The 11,537-nt window shown below is 47.9% G+C and overlaps 1 protein-coding gene across 1 annotated transcript in view; it reads right to left on the bottom strand.

The window, feature by feature from the left end:
- Nucleotides 1-11,537, bottom strand: part of LOC104467069 (DIS3-like exonuclease 2) — a gene marked incomplete at both ends in the record, with an annotated part of 61,109 nt that overhangs the window by 39,200 nt on the left and 10,372 nt on the right. Inside the window, 2 exons of the mRNA XM_010080694.1 lie at nucleotides 7,525-7,772; nucleotides 8,958-9,064. Of these exons, the coding sequence (XP_010078996.1) occupies nucleotides 7,525-7,772; nucleotides 8,958-9,064 (355 nt within the window). The remainder of the gene's footprint in view (nucleotides 1-7,524; nucleotides 7,773-8,957; nucleotides 9,065-11,537) is intronic.

Genomic DNA, 11,537 nt, shown 5'->3' with positions numbered 1-11,537 from the left:
GGAATAAGAAAAGCACAGCCCTCCATCCAGGCAGCTCCAGCCCTACATACAGCTAGTTCCCTTGAGATCCTCCTTCCTCTCCTCACCCCCACTCTCCGAAATGGAGAACAGGTTCCCAGTAGATCCCAGACAGCTCTGCAGAAGACAGCGACGGTACGAAGAACCCTTATCACCTTCCTTCCAGGAGTCGCACACACAGACATGCCCACATGTCATCTTTCCAACCATTTTCCAGGCTCTTTCCAGGACCTAACTGCCCCCAGCAGTTTGTCCCTCACAGCGAAGCAGAAGCCTCTGAACCAGGAGCCAAGTGGAGAGGAGGCAATGATCTAGAAGCGAGTCATAGACAGAGGAAACTGTCCCCCACACGCTAATAGTCTTTGATGAAGTATTGTGCACATGTGCGGATGAGGCTGCTGCTTTATTGTGCTTAGAGAAAGTTTCCATCTGCTCCAGTGCAAACCCCAGCACACATTCATCCGAGAGCTCTGGTGTCAAACGAGGGTTCGGTTCTGGACACGGCATGCAAACCAGGACTCCAAAGGACTGGGTCATTTGTCTCCTCCCTACCTGGTGACAAGTATTACATCAGAATCTACACCCCACGGTGGCTTCCCTTGTCCCCTTTCTCACCCCCAGATTGCTCTACAGTACAAAGAGGCAATTTTTTTTTTTTTTTTAATATGCTGCCATTAGGGCGAATGGGACATTACAGTCAATAGAGATAACGCTCCTGATCCAAGAAAATTACAGCTGAAATTAAGGCAAATCCATCAAAAGATGACACAAAAGAGAGAGGTAATAACACAGCACAAAACCAGCCACTCTAATAAGTGTTTTTCCACCGCATAAAATACACAATCATTATATTGATCCTTCTGCTTTAATTCCAATGAGTGAGAACAGGCACTAATTACTTTCCTAAATTGGGGCCAAAACAGTGCACTTGTCATTTGGACAAGCAAGATGCTCTCAGAGCTTCAAACGTGCCATAAACCCCCAGAACAAACCCCATCCGCACAGCACAAGCAAGCCCATCTTCTTTATGGGAGCAAAGCTATCTCTCTTCACAACGGGAAGGGCTGCGTAATAAACCTGTCACATCCTGTAACATGCTGGAAAGGATTGCGCGCTCGGTGGCGTGGTAAATCGTAGAGTTCACGTTGCCTAGCTTTAAAATAAAAATGAAAACAAGGATAAAAGATATTTCCCTCCATTGTTTCAATTTTATGTACAAACTGTATGGCAGGAATAAGTGCACGTTTGGCACCGAGGGCGAGTTCTCTGTTCCTGCAGCTTGGTCCCAGTCTGATCCTTATTTTAATGTAAATAAACGAGGCATCAGCTTTATCTCTCTCTCTCTCTCAACAGTAACAATAAACCAGAGAATCACCACTTCATTTCCAACCTCTAGTGCAGAGCTGGGAGATTGAGCAAGGACAAGCCTGTGGGTCTGCTGGCCTCCCAGCACCACCAAGGACGGATTAAAAAAAAATAAAATAAAAAGAGGACAACAGAGGACATGTTGCCCTACCAAAAAGAAATGGCAAGGGCTGGAGGTGCTCCTTCTCTTGGAAGGGTAGAGCTGGGAAGTGCACCAGGAGGGCAGCTGGATGTCTGCACAACAGGTCATGGAAAGCACCTCTGAATGCCAGAGTGCTTTCCAGCGCCGTCTTGAAACCCATGTTCTCTTGATCCGTTTACTGAAATTAGATTACGAACCTTAAGGGGGTTTACCCAGAGGTTTGATATAGGACTAATATTTTTTTTAATAGTAATTAACATTTGATTACAGTGTTCCAGGGAACATTTCCCAAGTACCTTGAAATCAGAAGAGTACAACTGGCTTTAATTGGGGCCATGTTACAGTCATGCAGACGTGATGACTTGCATCAGAGCAAAATCTGACAGGACAGCATGTGATCAAAGGTAAGGCATATAGGATCACCGACGGCCCCGTAGTAACAGCCAGGCTATAAAATCACCCCTGGGGCTCGGCGGCCACCAAGGGTAGCAAGAATAGTTCAAGAGGCTTATAAACAACAACAGGCACAGGGCTCAGCAGCAGCCAGACGTCCTCTCCCAGGGAGTCACGGTGTCTGTGACACCCCAGGCTTGCGTGTTGCTCTCTTTTTTCTAAATGTTAAAAGGTAAAAAAAAAAAAAAATTCTAATGGTTACAGACGTAAACATTTCTTTTCTGTGACGCTGATGGGGGAGCATTAGAGCATGCTGGAGGGTTCCTGGAATACCCTTGGGCTGATGTCAGATGCGGTGGCAGCGTGCACCGATGGGAACGTGCTGCAGTCGGGGCGCTGGGCAGCACACGGCACCGGGGATTCCTCCAGAGCAGCCGCAGCTGCAAGCCCATGGAACTGCTCTGAGATGCAGACACATCGCAGCTTGAGCTCCCGTGTGTGCACCTAGGGCAGAGCTACACTGCTGCCATCTTCCCCTTCATGGTGACACTGATGGCATCTATCCAGCCACCCATTTCTACAAACATTCGAGTCCTCTCCGCTCCCCAGACTCAGCTGAAACTGGACAACGTGTTCAAAGGTTACATGATAAGAACTCTCCAAAAAGACAAAGCGTAATTACATAAGGCTTGCTTCCTTTGGAAAGCTGGGCAGGCTCCCAAATGGCAGTGAATAACTTCCATGGGGACTGAACAACCTTACTCAATCTCTCCTGGAGCAGACTTGGCCACAGTCATCCTACACAGAGGGTTCCTTTCAGCAGCAGGAGAACATCCTGCACATCAAGAAGCCACTGCTCCTAGAGGAAGCCTGTACAAGGAAGATCACCTGGCTGTTCCCACCACCCAGGGCCTGGAGCTCACAGGCAGAGCTCCACAGGCTTGATGACACCCAAAGGTCCCAGTGGAGCTGGTGAGATGTCTGCAAGGCTGAGCATCACAGAGAGCTGTGCCATGGGAACCTCCAGCGCTGAGAGCACAGTCCAGCCCCACTCCACACCACGGAGCTGCTGGGCCACCCGCCATCGGGGCGCAGGAGCAGCATGGTGCTCCCCATGAAGGTGGGGCCATCCCACGCTTCTGAGGTGCTGAGGGAACGCAGCTTTCCCAAGAACAGCCTCATCTGGAAGAAGGTGTTTTTCCAACAGAGCTGCACTTGGAGATCAGACCTTCCCTCAAGTCTCACAGTGAAGCCACCCAAGGTATCTCGTCATTTCCCCTCATGGCAAATACATTTGTGAATCAAAAAAAGAAAACAGAGTAAATGCCAGAGATGAAAGGAATTCAACCCACTTGGATGGTTCTGGAAAGACCGACAAGTGAAAGAACACTCCGCAATGTCTCATTTTATTGCAAACGCCATGACAAATCTTCTCACCTTGACAGACCAGTATCGAAGGCCCTGAGCTAGAATAGCCACAAGTCCCGTATGACACAGAGGGAATCAGTGATTCAACATTTTACGACTATTTTTTTTTAAACAGTCTCATCCATCATCACATATGGGGGCAAAAAAAAAAAAGGATTTCACCTTAACCATCTCCAAAAGTGTGGAGACGTCTGGACTAATTCTCCAAACAGCCTTGGACTCCAACACTGAAGAAGGTCCCCAGAAAATAACTGTATGTAGCAGTACATGTAATATTTACCTGGAAAAGGAGAATATTTTGGAGCTATTTTGTTTTACCTGCTACCTGAAGCAGGTACAGCTAAATGGGATTTCACTGACACGGTAAAATCACTTCACACGCTGGAGGGAGCACAGCAGCACACACTCGGGGCATCGCCAGCGGGACATGGAGCCATTAGTTCCTCCCTGCTCATCCCCGGCACAGTCAGGGTGACAGGGTGGCCTTCACAGGGGACAGTGTCTCCCTGGTGACCACCAGGTGGCAATCACGACACAGAAACACACACCCCCTCCCCAACGGGACCTCCAGGGACTGTCATAGAACCATGGAATGGTTTGGGTTGGAAAGGATCTTCGAGATCATCCAGTTCCAACCCCCTGCCATGGGCAGCGCCACCTCCCACCAGCCCAGGTTGCTCAAAGCCTCATCCAGCCTGGCCTTGAACACCTCCAGGGATGGGGCATCCACAGCTTCTCTGGGCACCCTGTTCCAGTGTCTCACCACCTTCACAGTAAAGAATTTCTTCCTAATATCTCATCTAAATCTGCCCTCTTCCAGTTTAAATCCATTACCCCTCATCCTATCACTACCTGCCCTTGTATCAAGTCCCTCCCCATCTCTCCTGTAGCCCCCTTCAGGTACTGGAAGGCTGCTATAAAGTCTCCCTGGAGCCTTCTCTTCACTAGGCTGAACAACCCCAACTCTCTCAGCCTGTCCTCTTATGGGAGGTGCTTCAAGCCCATCTTTGTGGTTCTCCTCTGGACTCGCTCCAACAGCTCCATGTCTTTCCTGTGCTGAGGACACCAGAGGTAGACACAGTACTACAGGTGGGGTCTCATGAGAGCAAAGCAGAGGGGGAGTATCACCTCCCTCGACCTGCTGGTTATACTTCTTTTGATGCAGCCCAGGATCCGGTTTGCCTTCTGGGCCACAAGAATGTGATCTAAAACCATAAAGCAATCTAGAACCAACAAGTGAGCTAAAACATAGTCTAGAACCACCACTTGGGCTAGGACCTGCCCTGGAACCAAGAAACAGTCCTGAACTTGTTGATGTGAGCTAAACCATTATTCCTCTCTGGAACCAGCAAGTGACCTGGAACCTGAATCAGAACGGACAAGCTGTGACAAGAAGTGATCTAGAACCAGCAAGCAACCTAGCACGTTGTCTAGAACAATAAAGCAAAGCTGGAACCTAGTCTAGAACCCAAAAGTGATCTAGAACCTAGTCTAGAGCCATAAAGCCCTCGAGAACCTGATCTAGAACCATAAAACATGCTAGAACTTTTAGTCTAGAACCACGTCCCTGCCAAACCCCCAACTCCACACACTGCCGGCTCCTCTTCAGTTCCTCATCTACCGACACCCCCAAGTCCTTCTCCTGGGGGCTGCTCTCAAGCCATTCTCTGCCCAGCCTGTATTGGTGCTTGGGCTTGCCTCGACCCACAGGCAGGACCTTGCATTTGGCTATGCCACACCCTTCTCAGCGAACATCCTCTGCATGCGAGATCCAAGCTCCAAGATTAAACTTCCTGTTTTCTGAAGTGAATACTTTTCATTTAAGGATTAAGTCAGGTTACCCCTGCACAGGCGACCACCTGGGTGGCCAGTGCCACTGCCAAACTCTTGGCCAGGGCATCCTACTGCTCCAGCCACACATGGTCACTGTGAAGACCAGAATATGCTGTGAACTGTGCTTGGAAACCCAGCACTGAACTTCCCAAGGGAAAAAGAAAGTTGAGGAAGGCGCATGACCAGCCTGGGGGAGTTCAGCTGCAGGATAAAAAGTACCTGGAAGCACCCGAGGCATCCAGGGAAAATGACTGCCAGCTATGGAGGGAGTTTCCCTTGACATACTTCCAGCAGACTTAGTGCAGAGTGATGACCTACAGGCTCTTTAGTCCAGACACCTTCAAATCCATGGTGGTGCTGCCAAAGGGGTCTCATGAAGTCTGTGGGCAGAATTAGGGGATGCACAAGAAAGTTCAGACAACCAAGCATGCCATGAGCTGCAGAGCACCTGCTCTTCTCTCCTTCAGGTGGGCCACGACTAGCAACACGGCTTAGAAACAAGCTTATAAACCAGCCCAAAAGCAAACGGGAATTTTTGGGACCTTCAAGAAGTTTCCTCATCTTTCAGAGTTTAAACAAGCATGTATTTATAGTTTAAAAAAAAAAAAAAGAAAGGGTCACCAAGGTTTTATGCTCCCATCTCCACAAGGTACTTAATGAAGTGCCCCAGAGGGATCGGCTCTGTATGAAGACAATCATGGACGTTGTCTTTCCTGACAACACCCTTTACATCTTGGAAGCTACCAAAACAGCCAGATGAGAATATACAATGTTGTCAGAAGCACAGATTAAAGACACACACGCATTAGCCAATGAAAAAAGCCATTACCCCATTCTCCGAAAGGGGGGTTGTTGATGACAAGAAGCCAAGCAGTACAATCACCCTCCAGTCTTTTCTCTGTTGGGAGTCAAAGAAGACAAAGAAAATCTCTGCCAATAAGAAACTTAGTCACAGTGAATTTCACAGCCCAGCCAGCCCCTAGTTAAGTGGGGCTCAAAGCGAGGCCACTTCAGTTCAAGCACCACAGTTCAGCTGGGAAATGCTGAGTGACCGAGCAGCTCGTGTGGCTTTCAAGGAGCACACGTGAAACTCGCTACTACTGAGCACACAAAGCAGCCGCAACTGATAACAAACAAACTCAGGGAAACGGGGACTTCAGTTTAGTTTACTTTTACTTCTAGGGCTGATAAGAGCTGTGCCAACATACTCTTAAAAAAAATAAAAATTATGCAACTTCTAAGCTCTACCTGGAGTTTGAGCTGAGGACTCCTCAAACCATGCTGCTGACGCTGTACATCAGCTGTGCTACCCCAACAGAACAGCTCTGCAAGGGGAAGAGAAAAGTTGGGCTTTATGCCCAACTCCCACTACCACACGTGCTCCAGATTACATCCAGATCCCCATCACTTGTAAAATTTGACCACAGCATTGCCGTAGGTCAGTTACTCACTCCAGATCACCAACTAAACCAGGACTACTCAGTTTTTCCCAAGATAACTGAATACATTTATCAATATCCACCATTTCTTATTGAGACCCACTCAATAGGGAGCAGTGTGGCCCCTCTGGGTGGGAGCTTGGCGCAGTGCAGCTGTTCCCAAGAAAAGAGTGAAAATGCTGAAAACTACAGGGTCTTCCTCATGGAGAGACAAAATGAACTTGCAATCTGGATCCGGACCAGCATAAGTCATTTGTGCAGCCCTGGCTTAAAATCTCCTCCCTCGTGGCAGTACCTGCCGGTTGAACTCTGGACAGCAACGGCTCTACAGTGCCTCCTGAAACGCACAGAGTGCAACACTTCTCATCTGCTTCAGGAGGGAATGAATTTTTCTCTTGATCTCTACTATCCTTCCTTGAAGCAATGCAAATGTAAAACCACAAAAATCTGTGACTTCTTTCTACCTCTTATCAGTAAAGGCTTGAAAACCAAAGACAAAGATCTTCCTCCTCTGGCAGAAGTGAAATGCCTGCACACTGTGTACCACTCTGACACAAAGAGAAGGGAGGCTGAAAGGCTGCCGGCACCCCACGGTGCTTGTGCTGGTCAGGCTAAGTACCTGCCTGCGTTCCCTCTAGACCGCAAGCTCTTCTGAGCAAGGACTGTATGCTCGTTAACGCTGTGATGTGCCAGCACGATGAAGGAAGCACCAAAAGAAACTTATGTAGCCATGAGATTAACTAGCAACGAGCTATCCTTAGCCTCATCGCAGTTTATCCACCAAACACCAGAGAGATACAAGAGAAGCATCTTGATTCCCGTCTCTATTGCATGCATCAAATTAGTGAAACCAAGAACAGTGACTAGAAATCTCAGTCATCCCTACTTCCACCGGCAGCCACGTACCCTGTTGCAAAGTTGCTGTCTTCTTTCCAGTCCACTATGCGACAGACGAAGAGCATGTTTGAATAGTCCTCTGGCCTGGTCACAAAGTCTGGAGGACAGTCAGCCAAGGACACGTAGGCCCTGGGCACTCTGTGGTCCACAGGTGAGAACATGGCGCACCTCCTGAAGAGTTCACTGCTCTTGTCTGCCAGAAGCTTGATGAAGCCTGTAGCTGCCCGGGAATGCTTCTTTTCCAAAATATAGACCACCTGGAAGAGGCAAAGGTTTCTACAGTGAATACCTTCAGATAAACTCATTTTCTTTAACAGAACAGGGACACACAGAGGCTTATCAGAATATCGGGAAAAGCACAGGTCTATATCATGCTTTCCCTGGGTGCATATATGTGTGAGTGCATTTTTTAACTGAGTACCTATTTACAATGTCTTTTCCTTGCCATCTTGCTCGTGGCTATAGAAGAGCTAAGTGTCTTCCAAGTGCTCGCTCTCTACAGCAATTTTCTTGATTACAGAACAAAACCAGACAAGAAGCAGATGCTTCCAAATGCAGGGAATTAGCCACAACATACAAGCAACTCCTGTAAAATCTTTCATTTGTATCCTCGGCCTGTGATTTCGACATTCAGCACAGAACAGGCCAGTCCAAAAGCGGTGCCGCTGGCGGATCCAATGCTAACCACAGGAAAGGATGTGCTGTGGGGAATTTGGCAGCTCTCTCCTCCTCTCTGTGCTTTCTGAAGTTAGGGGTTATTTTACCTTTATACAAGATGGCTTTGAAAAGAATAATAAATTACAATATCACTAAATAATTGTTCCAGAGAGGTGTTCATCCAGGCTATATTCTTGTAGACCATAATAAATCACTGGCTAACAGAAATATTATAGTCAATTTCCTAAGCTTACACAGAAGAGTCCTTCCAGAAGGTTTCAGGAGCTGCACCTCTGTGCAATTCCGAGCGCTGGAATTGCCACGCTGGATGAGACCAGAGGGCAGCCCAGCCCACAACAGGGACCAGTATCAGAAGCTGTAAGGGAAAGCACAAGACGTGGAAGAGACCTGACCCAGTAGCCCTTTCCTGGTCTCTGAACATTCCGAAATTGACTCAAATCTTGAACCAACAGCACTAACAGTCTTTCCAAAGTCTGTAAGAACTAATTCTGACAACTTTGGATATCCTGACACTCATATTAGTAGACAATCTTTTTTCTGAATCTTGCTAAGTAGTTTTGCGTAACAAACAAAGGGAATTTAAAGTAGGATAATTGGTAAAAACAACAAGGCACTTGATTTTTATCAGATCAGACAATTATTCTCTTTGAAATGGGGAATGAGATTCAAAGATCAACAGATGGAGACTCCAAGGAGGCCAGCACTGGTCTCCTTCAGCCTTTGGGAATGCACACGTGCTCGCTTGTCACCGTCCACGGAGTTACCTTGGCTGTCCTTTGAAGAAATGTATCTGGGAGGAGCCTGGGATCATTCACTTTGGGTCCATCATCTGGCTTTGTTCTGTGCACACCGCTGATCCCAACAGCCTTGACTGCATCAAAAAAACCCAAACACAACCGTTACCTTAGCACATCTCACTGAGTCATTTTGGGCTTTTGCTGTGAACTACAAGGTGCATGTAGCAGACTTATTTGAAAGGAAAAAGATCTCTTAAATGTTGGAACAGCCAAGCATGAAGCAGTTATTATTCCTCCAGACAACCAAAGAGCGGATGTATGTCCACTTACCATGCAGATCTGCTGAAAAACAACAAAACCCAAAATAAATCCAAACTTTGTAAGTACAACTGTACCAGTCATAATAAACAAAAGGGTGGGAAACACTTTCTGTTTACTAAATACTAATAAATACATTAATTTCCTGGCATTTCTTAGTTCGAGTCCTCAACATTACATAAATAGCCTGTTAGATACATGCATTCATTTAATATTTAATTACCTTTAAATAATGCTATGCAAGGTTATGAAATGCGTGTTTCTCTTTCAAACTGAAACCATACCTACTGTCTACATATCCACCCTAGCATTCTCTCTTCGGCTGTGGACCTGGATTATGAAAAAATCTTATGAAAGTAATCGCTACAGATTGAAATTTCCCCCTGAAACGTCTTCACCAGATACTGAGAACATTTAAATCAACTGTCAACTAATTTCTAGTTTGCAATTTTCAAATATTTATGTATCCGAGCTTGAAAGTATCCGCTATAGGTGGCTGGCACACCGAATGCATTTGGTGTTACAAACATCCAAAGGGATCTTTGCCATGGAGGAGGCCGGGACCGGTCCCTTCTTGAGCTGCACCCCTGCCGAGAGCCCGTGGTTACCGCTCTGACGTTTCTCAGATGGAAACGTCCACACACCCTTCTCTGGAGGGCTCATGGAGGATGGATGCCCTCTTCCACTTGTACAGCAATCGCACCCATCTCAAGCACAAGTGCTAAAATCAGGTCCTGACTCTTCAAAGAAACTTTGCTTTCTTCAAGAGAGATTGTGGCACTGACTGCAAGTTTCAAGGGACAGAGCTGTCACCGTTTCCCTTAGAAGACACGGGATAAAGCAACGTTTCACTGAGGACCCTGCCCCAGCAGGCCAACGGCGCTGACGCACGCCAGAAAGCCTCAAGGAGAACAGCGGTGACACACAGACCCTGGCCCCCAGATGACACCCATCTGTCCCGCAGGGACCCTCGACGGAGGCTGCTGGTGACATGACGGATGAAGGGGCCAGGCTGCGGGAGGGGATGCTGCAGCCCCTGGCGCTCGGGGGGAGCCGTGGTGACAGCGGGGGACAGGAGCTCGCCCCGAGGGGAACGGCTGTGCACCACCAGCACGAGGGCACGCTCACAGATGGTCCTGCTGCCATGGATGGCCTGGGTTGCCTTCGGGCAACGTTACCCCAGCAGTCGTTTGACAATGACGGCTATTGCTCTAATGACAAACTCCGGTTCTCATACGCTGCTAATTATCTCCAGCTCTGCCTTCTCATACAAAGCTCTTCAGACTTCGCCTCTCCCCAGAGATCACCTTTTCAGAAGAATCTAGCTGACTTTTATTTTATCTTTACTGACTTGCTAGCAAGGCCGAGAGAACAGACAGATATTCAGGGGGTTGAATACAAACCTACTTTCCTTTAAAAAGCAGCAGCAAACTCTTTCCTCTCTTCTACTGAAATGAACTCAGATGTGCCACAACTGGGGTTACTAAGGGATAAAACCACCCAGAATTTCAAAGTGACAACACGCTGAGGAAGAAAAATTGCTTGGATGATTATAAACAGTTTAAAAAGTGGGGATACCCAACTTACAGACCTCATTTGCTTGCCTTCTCTGAGCTCTCTGCCAGCTGAAGGTCATACCAAGCAATCAGTCAGTAAAGAATAAAAGCAAGGAGCTGTTTTGTTTTCTTAAAAATTTTCAAGCCATTGGTTAACAGTCATGGGTTTATGGTGTGCCAACCATAAAGACAGCTAGGACAAAGAACGGGATGATCCGGAACAAAGGGACGTTGGCAGGCGCAGAGGGCAAGGGGAGGTTGGGAGCTTTCCAAAGGCCAAGCCTCAGGCACACCTGCCACAAGCCCAGGGCTTGACTGGAGCAAACGCTCCCCCACTGCACGGCACATACTGGTTGGAAGAGAAACCATATCTAAACGTGTTTGGAAAAAAGCAAGAGCTGCACTCGCTGCTCTCCCAGCACAGCAGAATAACGGCACCGGCTCAAGGCACAACGGGCAAGAAAGAGGAAAGCACCAGGAGCCACGTGAGGAACATGCCCTTCTTTCCACTTCTCCTTCCAACTCCCATTTCTCCAAAAAGTTCCTCACATTTTTTTCATGGAAGCAGCTTTCCCTGTCAAAAAAGGAGCCAGCAGTGCTGTCCTCAGGAGGTATCACACCCACGCGTGCAGAAGCACCGAAGCACCAGGAGAGAGCCGCCACGGGGAGCACAGCAAACGGGGCAGCACGGCTTCCTTCGCCGGGGGGGAAGAACATGGGGGGCTGGGGGCAC

This window comes from Pterocles gutturalis, unplaced genomic scaffold (assembly GCF_000699245.1).
Source record: "Pterocles gutturalis isolate BGI_N339 unplaced genomic scaffold, ASM69924v1 scaffold30784, whole genome shotgun sequence".
Taxonomy (NCBI): domain Eukaryota; kingdom Metazoa; phylum Chordata; class Aves; order Pterocliformes; family Pteroclidae; genus Pterocles; species Pterocles gutturalis.
This window is presented reverse-complemented; position numbering and strand designations above follow the sequence as displayed.